The 12,068-nt window shown below is 41.5% G+C and overlaps 1 protein-coding gene and 1 long non-coding RNA gene across 5 annotated transcripts in view; one reads left to right on the top strand and one right to left on the bottom strand.

Moving 5' to 3' along the window:
- The window catches only part of LOC122561125, a 74,763-nt gene extending 71,529 nt beyond the window's left edge, over positions 1–3,234 (bottom strand). The window contains exon 1 of the long non-coding RNA XR_006314917.1: positions 2,843–3,234. This is a non-coding gene — a long non-coding RNA (uncharacterized LOC122561125). The remainder of the gene's footprint in view (positions 1–2,842) is intronic.
- ppp2r2d (protein phosphatase 2, regulatory subunit B, delta) overlaps positions 2,271–12,068 on the top strand; it is a 59,528-nt gene continuing 49,730 nt past the window's right edge. Inside the window, exons 1-2 of one of the 4 annotated variants that reach the window (XM_043712587.1) lie at positions 2,271–2,487; positions 2,673–2,759. In XM_043712587.1, the coding sequence (XP_043568522.1) occupies positions 2,481–2,487; positions 2,673–2,759 (94 nt within the window). In that variant the 5' untranslated portion in view covers positions 2,271–2,480. Of the gene's footprint in view, positions 2,488–2,671; positions 2,760–12,068 lie in introns of those variants that run through there. The other 3 variants (XM_043712590.1, XM_043712588.1, XM_043712589.1) reach the window with 3 other exon arrangements.

Raw genomic sequence — 12,068 nt, 5'->3', positions numbered from 1 at the left:
GATCCCGAATCTATTGAACTCTGGAAAATAATCACCAACGCATCCACGATTTCTCGAGCCACTTCCTTCAGTACCCTGGGATGTAGACCATCAGGCCCTGGGGACTTATCAGCCTTCAGACCTAACAGTCTCTCCAACACCAATTCTTGGCAAATATAAATTCCCTTCAGTTCAGGTCCTTCAGCCACTGTTACCTCAGGGAGATTGCTTGTGTCTTCCCCAGTGAACACAGATCTGAAGTACCAATTCAATTCTTCTGCCATTTCTTTGTTCCCCGTAATATATTCCCCTGTTTCTGTCTTCTAGCTGAATAATATCCTTCAAATGCCCTTAGTTACATAAGATAATAGTTCTGAAAGGGATTAATATTCATGTTACCTCAACTACATCCATTCTACTGCTGTCCCACATATGCTATCCATAAAGGCAGGGATTTTTTTCTAGATTCTGAAGGTTTGCTCAGTAGACTGGATGGCTGTGATGCACGATAATACCAACATCAAAATGGATTCAATTCTTGAATTGGCTGAGATTACCATGAAGGTTCTAACCTCTTAACCTTGTCTGAATTGACTCCCAGATCAAACCACTACAGTCATGTCTCTTTCTAATAGGAGGGTGGGATGATGGCTACTGTTCTTACACTTGTCAAAAGTTGATTCTTCACCTTCCCATTGCTACAAGATTTTGTATATTCCTGATGAAGGGCTTATGCCTGAAATGTTGACTCTTCTGCTCTTTGGATGCTGCCTGACCTGCTTTTCCAGCATCATGCTTTTCAACTCTGAATCTCCAGCATCTGCAGTCCTCACTATCTCCTAGTTTTGGATACAGTCCACTTTATTCAGATACATTAAGGGTACTGTTCCTTAGTTGCAACTATGTTATCCACAGCTCAAAAAAACTGTGGTTTTGGGTCCTTGACATTTTAAAGTAATAAGAAAACTGCCTTGAAACTCTGAAAGACTATAGTGTACAATAATAGTTCTCTGCATTCAACAAAGCAATCTGTAAAGAGACTTGCAGCGTGCAGTGATTTGTGTGCTGCCTGTGTGCCAATTGTCCTAAAGCTGCCCTTTTAAGAGTCTGGCAGTTCAATGCAGAAAGTGCACTTCTGAATCATATCAGACTTGAAATTGTTGTGGACCAGGCCAGATCCCCTCAAAACATTTCAAGAAGGTAGCCCAGACCTTAACTTTTTTAGTTGTTTCGAGTAGATGCATAGTGGATATTCCAGGAGTGATGCAGCTGGCTCAACCACTCTGTTTTAAACAAAACAGTATTCATTTACACATGAACAAAAGAAAACTGAATTTAGAATAACATAACTATTTAAAAACACAATTGACTCTATCTCAACTTAATGATGCTCTTCCAAATACTTGCAACATTCCCAAAAAAAAAGGTAAAATCAAACACAGGTTCTTGGAGAGATCCAGAGAGAGAGAGAGAGAGAGAGGATCAGCATGGAACTGCCAGACCATTAATATCAAACCAACTCTCAGTAAAGCTGAGCTGGGAGACCTAGCCACTCCCCTTTCATTGTACAAGTTTTTTCCTGAAACTTGAAAACCTTTTGCCTAATTCACAATCTGTTAGCTCTAATCAAATTTGCCCTAAAACCCATCCAAACCAGACAATGGTATCTCTGCATTTATGACCCCTCTGAAAAAAGACCAAGACAACTTAAACTTGTTAAAGTAGCAGCATCATCACAAAGTCTTAACTCTATTTCTCTTTCTGCTGACAGATAGTTTCTCTAGCTTTTTCTGTTTCTATTACAGTAAAGCATTGCTCGTCTGTCCATTGTACTAAAGCTGTCCTTTAAAGGCCATCTGCACCGAATGCTCTAAGTTCTGCCTCATGAGAAGTAAATTGGCAGTGTTCAATACAGTTAAGAACAGATTGCGTTCTAATTGCCAAGATACTGCAGCCAAGATACTTGGCTGCATGCAAGATACTGTAAGTGCTGTCTGCATGGGTGCCTCTCAGTCTGATGCTACCATTTCACGGGGTTTTGGAAGTGCCTCCTGTGCACTCTGGCACTGCACCTTCAGGAGCTTGCAGCATGCAATGCAGCATATGCTGTCCTTGTGCCTATTGCCCTGATGCTGCCATGAAGGGCTTGCAACACATAATTCCTGCACACTCTTATGTTACCCATTTAAGTAGCTTGCAACTTGCAGTGCACTGTGGTGCTGCCCCTTTAAGAGACTGGCAGCAGACTGCGCCAAGAGTACAGCCTGTGTCCTCTGACGCTGCTCCTTTCAGGAGCTGGTGGCGCGTGCGCGCGCTCTCGCGGCGACGATGACGAGCGCGTCCCGTGACGTCGCGGCACCATGCTGCCTCGCCATGTCCGCCATCTTGGCCTCCCGCTGACGGTTGGACGCGGCTGAGATTCGCGGGGCGGATCAGGGCCCCCGCTCGCCTCTGCCCCGGGGGTGAGGGCCGGCAAATGCAATCGCCTTAATCAGGAAGGCATGGCGGGTGAGTGGGGGTTAAGGGATGGAGGCTTCATGTCTCCTTTCCCCAGGAAGTGGTGTCCCGGTGGCGGGCGGGAATGTTCGGATCCTCCCACTCCCCGACCTCCTCCTCCTCCTCCTACTCCCCGACCTCTTCCTCCTCCTGCTGCTGCTGCTTCTTTAACGATTTCCGTTTGGTTTACTTTGCAGGAGTCGGTGTAGTCGGCGGCGGCGCTAACGACCTGCAGTGGTGTTTCTCCCAGGTGAAAGGTGCCGTGGACGAGGATGTGGCTGAAGGTGAGCGGCGCCGGCCTGGCCCTGGGCCCTGTGGGGGTGAGGGGCTGGGTCGGGAGGGGATTGCGCAGAGAATGGCCCTTCACCTTTCCCCACCCCCTCGGGCGGGGGTAGTGTGATGTCTGTGTCCTAGTCTTTACATCCCGGAGAGAAGGCGGTCGTGCCCACGCCGGTCATCTGTCTCTCTCTCTCTCACACACACACACTATGTGATCCCATTCAGTGTGCTCTGGGGGCTGTGCCTGCTGACCGAGTCTACACAGACCCCGAGGTTTCTCTCTCTGTGTCCAAGCAGCGGGCAGGATGAAACTTGCTGCCGCAGATGTGGTGTGCCGCCCTTGGACTCAGGGCCGGGCTTTGGTGTTGCAGGAGGAAGGGGAAACGATTTGAACCGAAGTGTGACCTGCCCCGTCTCATCTACTTATTCAGTCCCGAGGGGGAATGCTAAAAATAGGTACAGTGTTCCCGGGAGCTACTCGGAACAAACGTCGAGCTGCAAATGCTTTCAGTATGTTCATAGCCTCGTTTGGAATTTCTGGCGCTTTCATCCGCACGATATTTTGAAAGCCGAGCGTTTTGAAGCGGCCAACTTATAGATTTGTCGTTTGGGATTTTTGCTGCAAGGTCGCTTATACGCCGGCGGCTATTTTCACAAATGCACTTTTGTGCTTAAATAAATATGTCCAATATTTCAAATAGGCTGATCATAAGGCAGCTCTCTTAATGCCATCAAAAACAATGAACATGCTTTATTGCAAATGTTGTGTAGTCATCTAATTATCGAAGGTAATTTTAGCATTTTATTCCCTGTATGCATAGCTGATAATCTAAATTAATTCGTTCAAAAGCAGCGGGATTCCACTTAAGTTACAATACTAAGAGAGAGTTTTCTGCAGCAGGGTAGATATTGCATCATAAGCATGGTTTTAAATTGGAGGCTTCAGATCTTTCTACAACTTTAAGCAAATTAACAAAATCTACAATGCAATATTTTTGTTTGCTTGCGGACCTCAGTTTGAATCTGTTGTTAAAAGCAAGATGAGTGGCCATGCACTGGATAATGTGCTATGTACAAGATGTTATTTTAGTTAGAATGCATTGTTTGAAATAGTGAAATTAATCATACTATTTACTTATTGTTGCTGATAATAGGCAAAGAGGAAAATGTAAGAAATCACTGAAAATAGATATATAGTTGTAACTCATTGCATCAGTTAAAAGACCACATAAAAATTCTGATTTACGTAACCTATGATTACTCCATATGATCAGCAATACTGTACAGAAATCCCCAAGCAGTAATTCAATGAGAGTTTGGATATAGTAAATCTCAAAAGTTGTAAAAATCTCTGCACCTCGGAACAAATTACTGTTACTAAATTGCTTCCTCGAATTTGTGGTTGTAAGTTTGCTTGCTGAGCTGGTAGGTTTGTTCTTTAGATGTTTGGTCATCATGCTCGGTAACATAATCAGTGAGCCTCCAGTGAAGCACTGGTGTTCTTTCCCATTTTGTATTTATGTGTCTTGCTCTGTTATGTTGGGTGATATCACTTCCGGTTCTTTTTGAAGTTGGTAAATGGGGTCCAAATCTGTGTTTATTGATGGAGTACCAGTTTGAAATCCAGACCTCTAGGAATTCACGTGCGTGTCCTGACTTAGCCTGTCCTAGGTGGATGTGTTGTCCCAGTTGAAGTTATGTCCTCCTTCGTCTGTGTTAGGATACTCATAGTTGGTTATGTCTTTTGGTGGCTAGTTGGTGCTAGTGTATGCTGGTAGCTAGTTTCCTGCTTGTTTGTCCAATGTAATGTTTGTTACAGTCCTTTTTAGGGTATTTTATATATGACATTCGTTTTGCTGGCTGTTGGTACAGCGTCCTTCAGGTTCATCAGTAGCAGTTTGTGTGTTGGTAGGTTTGAGGGTTACCATGATGCCAAGGGGTCAGAGTAGTCTGGTCCTCGTCTACGAGATGTCTTTGTATGGTCATGTGGCTAGAGTCTCTGGGTGTGTTGTGTCTTGTTTGAGTTTGTTGTTTCAGAATCAGCAGACTGTGCTTATTGGGTACCCGTTGTTCTAAAATATGTTGTATAGGTATTTTTCTTCTGTCCATTGTTCCTGGGTGCTGCGCTATGTTGTGGCCCATTTAAATAATGGCCTGATGCAGCTCCATTTGCGGGTCTTGGGATGATTGTTCCTGTAGTTGAGTATCTGTTCTGTGTTGAGAATGTGGTGCTGGAAAAGCACAGCACGTCAGGCAGCATCCGAGCAGCAGCAGAATTGACATTTCGGGCATAAGGCCTTCATCAGAAAAGGGCTTATGCCCGAAACATCAATTCTGCTCCTTGGATGCTGCTTGATCTGCTGTGCTTTTCCAGCACCACATTCTCGACTCTGATCTCCAGCATCTGCAGACCTCCCTTTCCACTATCTGCTCTTTGTGTTGCTTCCCTGTCTACTCAACTACAGGAGCAATCATCCCAACACCCACAAACTGAGCTACATCAGGACATTATTTAAACGGGCTACAACACACTGCAGCACCCAGGAACTTTGAGCAGCAGAAGAAAAATACCTATACAACGGGTACACAATAAGCACTGACCGCACTGATTTTTAAACAACAAACCCAAACAAGAAGAGACAACACACTCAGAGACTCTACCCATACATCAAAGACATCTCTGAGATGACGACCAGGCTACTCTGTTCCCTTGGCATCATGGTAGCCCACAAATCTACCAACACACTAGTACCCTTACATACAGACTTAAGAAGGATACCACTTCGACTGGAACAACACATCCATCCTAAGACAAGATAAACAAAGACACACGGGAAGTTCTAGAAGCATGGCATTCAAACTGGCACACCATCAATAAACACATCGATTTGGACCTCATTTACCAAACTGAGAAAAAAAGCCAGAAATGATATCACCCACCATAACAGACTAAAACACAAATAGAAAGTGAGAAAAACACCAGTGTTTCACTGGAGGCTCACCGATGTTATTGAGCATGGTGACACCATGTCTGACAATAAACCTACCAGGTCAGCAAGCGAACTTACAACCTGAGCTATAAATCTTCTCAAATCCTAGAATTTGTTTTTATGCATTTAATGTAATATGATTTCTGAGCTAAATACTTCTCTGACTTTGCGATCTATTGTTTTATGTGGACTGTTCAGCTAGTATTTGAATTGAAAGATGAAAGATTTATGAGCACTTTTTTTTCTGAAGAACACGTTTGACATTTGTATGACTTGATTGCTAAGTTGTAACAATACATTATTTACTGCTTAACCACTGTGAAGCATAGAAATATTAAGGGGAGTGAGTTTAATAGAAATTGACATTGACTAAGGTGAAATTATTGTGCTTTTTAAATATTTCTCAATTTATTCAGTTCACTTATGATAATTCATAAGTTTATTGTTTAAAAAACTGTTTTCAGTGCATTACTGTGGAAGGTAACGAAAGTCAAGTATTCAGGTATTCTTGATGATGATTCTAATCTGAGAAAAGCTGAGGTGATGTACAATGTTACAATCTTAATAAATCTTCCAGTAATTTTGTTATATAAAACTTCTTCTTTTGCAGTCTATTGCAGCTGATTTGTTGTGTAACTGTTGCTGTTTGGATGAGTTTGTTTACTGTCTTTTCTGCTAAGTGGGAAAGCCAAATTTAAATAAGATTGTGTGCTGGCATTGGGTAGGAAGAAAATTTAATGTTACCTTGTAAGAAAGACCTCACATTTGTAGTTTCTTTCACGTTCTCAAGTGTCACAACCTGCTGAATACGTCGTGCTGGGTTGTCTGTTTCAAGTCATTCAACTCCTGATTTCACAAAGCCTCTCCGTGATTGACAAATCACAAGTGTGATAGAATACTCTGTTTGCTTCAATAAGTGCTGTTCTGGCAAAACTCTGGAAGCCTATCATATCCAAAACAGTGCAACCCACTTAATTAACACCTGTTTCATCACTTTAATATCCATTCCTTCACCAACTGCACAGAGAAGACTGCATTAGACTATCGACGTTAATGCTCTGCAGCACTCCCAAATCTTTCTTGAAAAGCACATGCTAAATTTGTTATTTTTACCACATAGGACAATTCCAGAAAATGACTGGGGACTATACAGCCACCTGCAAGTGCCCCTCTCTACCTCCCACCATTCTGATGAATATCCCCATTGAGATCCACATGGAGTTACTGTTTTGCGGTTTGGAAAGGCACCATTCAGGGTGTTCAGTGTTGTTCTCTGCAAGCTGTAATTGTCCAGGCAAATGATATAAAGGTACCCTGTGCATCAGGAAATCCTGACTGAGAAATCTATCAACAGTAAATATTGCCCTTCGAAATGGCACACGCATCTTGCATGCTTTTTTAAATCAGTGGTTTCAGCTATTAGATAACCAGTAATCAGCAGACCCCCGGCTTATCCTGTTTTGAGATGTTAGGTGAATTAAGTGAATGTCCTCCAGTGCATCTGGACATGGTCCATTTTTAAAAATATAAGTAAGATTGAAGAATTGCCATATTTTTGTGTCTTGCGTAGGTCATAGAGATGTACAGCACAGAAACAGACCCTTCAGTCCAACTCGTCTATACCAACCAGCTATCCCAACCCAATCTAGTCCCACCTGCCAGTACCTGGCCCATTTCCCTCTCAACCCTTCCTATTCATATACCCATCCAGATGCCTTTTAAATGTTGTAATTGTACTAGCTTCCACCACTTCCTCTGGTAGCTCATTCCGTACACTTACCACCCTCCGTGAAAAAGTTGCCCCAGAGGTCTCTTTTTAAAAAAAGAATCTTTGCCCTCTCACCCTAAGCCTATGCCCTCTAGTTCTTGACCCCCCACAGGTCATCAAATTGGTGAAATTTTCCAACTGAACAGTGTGCAAAAGGTCAAAGTTTGATTCTTGCACATTAGTAGAATGAATGACTAAATTTTACATTTGTGCATTTGGACAGGAAGTAGCAAGCCAGGGAAGAATAGCTAGCAGAAGAAAATTTTACAGTTAGGAAGAATTGTGGACCAGTTACTATCACTGTTCTAGTTGTTCTGCTGAGCAAGGTTTGCAGAATTATTAAAGGAGGAACCATTGTAAAGATATTTGACAAAGTAAAGACATATCTGGAGAACTTCAGGCATGTCAGCATCTGTAGGAAGAAAGCAAAGTATTTTCAAAAGAGTCATTCAGCCTCCAGAAATTCCTTTTCTTTGGCATAATTCTCTCCACCTCAATGTCTAAATGTGGTTTTTCCCTTTCAGTATTCATAAATTTCATGATTTAGTTTGTCTGTTGTTCATCTTCCAGCTTACAAGAGTTAAACTTTCCAAATTTATTGACACTTTTAACCCTGTCTTATTCTGAAGAAATTAGTGAGCTTTTATCCTCATTATTCACAACAGTTTTAAGTGGGTGGTGGGGAACTCAGCTGTTTAGAAAAGGAAACCTTTTTGTTTTTATGCTTACTGTCAACTGAAAAGGCAATGCTGCTTGGTTCGTTTGAACTTGATCTTGTCAATTTGGAACAATTTTTCTCTTGACTTGGGCTGTCGCTACCCATAGAACTTGTCTTCTGTCCAATGACAAAAGTATCATCTATATTATAAAATCCAGCAAATGCATCATCTCTTGTCTGACATTTGGAGTGGTTATGGCATTGAACTTAAATGTGAGGTTGTAAGTTTTTAAATACCAGCATGATGAATATAAAATTAAATACTGCAAATCTAGCAGTTTGTGGGTTTGAGATGATATTCTTCCTTCCATATCTATGGTAACTTTTTAAAAGAAGCATCTGATTTTCCTTTTATTTCTGCTGATGGTCTGCATCCAGATTTACTTTATATTTGGTGCACATGACAATTCATCTGAACACAAGGAAAAAAAACTAGAAAATTATTGTTTTGCACTAATGTGTATAGACTCTGAGATGTTCAACATGTAAACAGACCCTTCGGTCCAACTTTTCTATGCTGGCCAGATATCCTAACCTGCTCTAGTCCCACTTGCCAGCATTAGGCCCCATCCCTCTCAACACTTCCTATTCATAAACCCATCCAGATGCCTTTTTAAATGGTTGTAATTGTACCAGCACCAGTTCCTCTGGGAGCTCATTCCATACACTCTCCACCCTCTGTGTGAAAGGTTGCCCCTTAGGTCCCTTTTTAAATCTTTCCCCTCTCACCCTAAACCTATGCCCTCTAATTCTGGGCTCCCCCACCCCAGGGAAAAGACCTTGTCTGTTTACCCTATCCATGCCCCTCGTGAATTTATAAACCTCTATAAGGTCACCCCTGAGCCTCTGATGCTTCAGGGAAAACAGCTCCAGCCTATTCAGCCTCTCCCTATAGCTCAAATCCTCCAACCCTGGCAACATCCTTGTAAATCTTTTCTGAACCTGTTCAAGTTTCACAACATCTTTCCGATAGGAAGATCAGAATTGCACACACTATTCCAACAGTGGCTAACCAATGTCTGTTATAGGATATTGGCCATAGCATGCTGCTTAGGTTTTTACCGTTTGTAATAATGGTTTTGATCTACCCATTTGGTTGTGAAGTTCACCATTTTTGAAGTAAACAGTTGGTGAAATATTATTAATTTCTAATGTCGCCATTAATGTGGTAAATGGCTCACTGCGCTGTGGCCATAAATATCTATATATTCTGCTCTTGACAATAACTCTTCACAGTCATCTTGCTAGCTGCCTTTAGTCACTTTTTTTTAACATAGCTACCACCTCTGTGTTTATACACCAAGATATTCATAGCCAAATTGTGGCAGGAAACATTTTGATTTCTTAAATCTTATAGTTCTTTTCCCAGTCTTTAATCTACATATTTCCTAACAATCTTGTCTATGGTAAATGTGTGTATCCACATTTTAATTATGAAAATATCTAGAATTTTTTGGGGAAAAAAAAACCAAGCCAAATTTTAAAAAAAAACAACTGCATTTATTTTGCTTGTTTCACAACCTTAGCACACCCCAAAACTTCAACTAAATTTCAGAAATACTTAATTGATTGTCACACCATGACAAGGAAACCCTTCACCTGATTTGAACACCAGGATCCACAGACAGCAAGTGATGATGGTTAAATGGAGTTTTGTAATTTTGATTGCAAATTGGGTTTTGATCAGGCCACTGGGCTTGCTCCCCTGCTGTTCAAATTGTTATTGTAATTTATACTTGCATGAGTTTATGTCTCATCCAAAAAGAGTGAGGTTCCAATAGAGCAGCAGTATCTCAGTATGGTCAAAATTTGTATCAATGTACGTATAGTTGTTTGATACTGCAGAACTTGTGTTGCTGTAAAGGGTGACAAATTGAGTGCAACTTTTCAACTTTCACTCATAGGACAAACACTTCCAAATTTCAAACAATCAATTTATGGGTAGGTGATTGTGTAGTGGATTAGAGTCACTGGATTGGTAATCCAGAGCCCCAGGCTAATGTCCTGTGGGCATGGGTTTGAATCGCATCATAGAGGATGGTGAAATTTGAGTTCAATAACAATCTGTTTGGAAAAGCTAGCCTCATGTCTATTATTAAAAGATATCTGGTTTGCTAATGCCCTTTAGGGAAGGAAATTGGCTGTCTTTACCTGGTCCTACATGTGACTTCAGACCAACAGAAACATATTTGACTCTCAACTACCCTTATTCAATTAATGAAGTGCAGTAATTGCCCACATCCCATTAGCAAATAAATTTATAAAAATCAGTCTGTACTATAGAATGAATCAGTACTGACTTGTAATAAGTTGACACTGGCACACCATAACTAGAGAGCAAACAATATGTAATTTTAGGTTCCGAAGCTCCCTGGTGATTCAAAAAGGCACAAGGTTTAAACTGTTCCTTTTTGTTTGCAGAAAGAAATGTGCCTGCAAATGAACAAGTGCTTCCATCAAACATAAGTGAACAATGTTCTGAGCTTGAGTGATCATCATAAATTGGTTGTTTGTATATACTTGGCACTCTCAGCAAGTGCTGCCCAATTTCAAAAGTATATTTAACAATAGAAGTTTCAGTTTGGGTTTTTCACATATTGTTTGCTGTGCCTGGTACGAACAGCTGAAGGAATGTAGTGTTTGATTTGATCAGCCAGTTGCTGGGATGTACTAGCACTGAAATACCTTCTTAATGTTACTCAATTATGTAACTCATAGTTTCATCTTAATTGAAGCAGGAGTAGGCCATTTGGCCAGTCAAGCCTGCTCCGCCATTCATTTAAGGTCATGGCTAATCTATTCATTGTCTCAGCTCCTCATACCTGCATTATCTGCGTAACCCTTAATTCCCCTTCCATGCAAAAACCATCCAAGATTGTCTTGTATATATTTACTGAAGCTGCTTCTACTGCTTCGTTGGATGGAAAATTCCATAGATTTATTACTCTCTGGGAAAAGCAGTTCCTCCTTGCCTCTGTCCTAAATCTACTGTCCCCTAATCCTAGTCTCACCTACCAGCAGAAACAACTTTCCTGCCTCTATTTTATCCATACCTTTCATAATTTTATCTTTCTATAAGATCCCCATCTCATTCTTCTAAATTCCAGCAAGTACAGTCCTAGGTGACCAAATCTCTCCTCAAAGGGTAACTCCCTCATCTCCGGAATCAACCTGGTTAACCTCCTCTGCACTGCCTCCAAAACCAGTAGGTCCTCCTCAAGTAAGGAGAGCAGAACTGCGCACGCTACTACAGATGCAGCAGAACCTCCCTCTTAAATTCAGTCCCTCGAGTAATGAAAGCCAATATTCCATTTGCCTTCCTGATTACCTATTGCACCTGCAAATCAACTTTTAGCAATTCACGTATGAGTACTCCTAAGTCTGCCTGCACAACAACAACACTGCAGTCTTTCACAATTTAAATAATACCCTGCCCTATTATTTTTGCTTCCAAACTGGATGGCCTTACATTTACCAACATTCTACTCCATCTACCAGACCAGTCCAGGAGCAGAGATGTCTTGCTGCAGTTGTACAGGGTGAGACCACACCCTGGAGTATTGTGTGTGCAGCTTGGGCTCTCTGTATCTGTGGAATGATGTGCTGGCTGTGGAGGGAGTACAGCGATGGTTTCCCAGAATGAGTGTTCCCCTCTGAATGACAGATGAGACCCACCACACTAGTGGGTATATTCAATGTAAGCAGTGTTTATGATCTGAATCAACTCTATTGTCAACTTACACAAATTATAAAACTAGCCTTGAGTTATTTCATGCTAGAGTTCGGTGCAATCACATAATGTTGACAGTCAACCTCTGTCTATAAGACATTGAAAAGT

This window comes from Chiloscyllium plagiosum, chromosome 22 (genome assembly GCF_004010195.1).
Source record: "Chiloscyllium plagiosum isolate BGI_BamShark_2017 chromosome 22, ASM401019v2, whole genome shotgun sequence".
In the NCBI taxonomy this organism is placed as follows: Eukaryota; Metazoa; Chordata; class Chondrichthyes; order Orectolobiformes; family Hemiscylliidae; genus Chiloscyllium; species Chiloscyllium plagiosum.
This window is presented reverse-complemented; position numbering and strand designations above follow the sequence as displayed.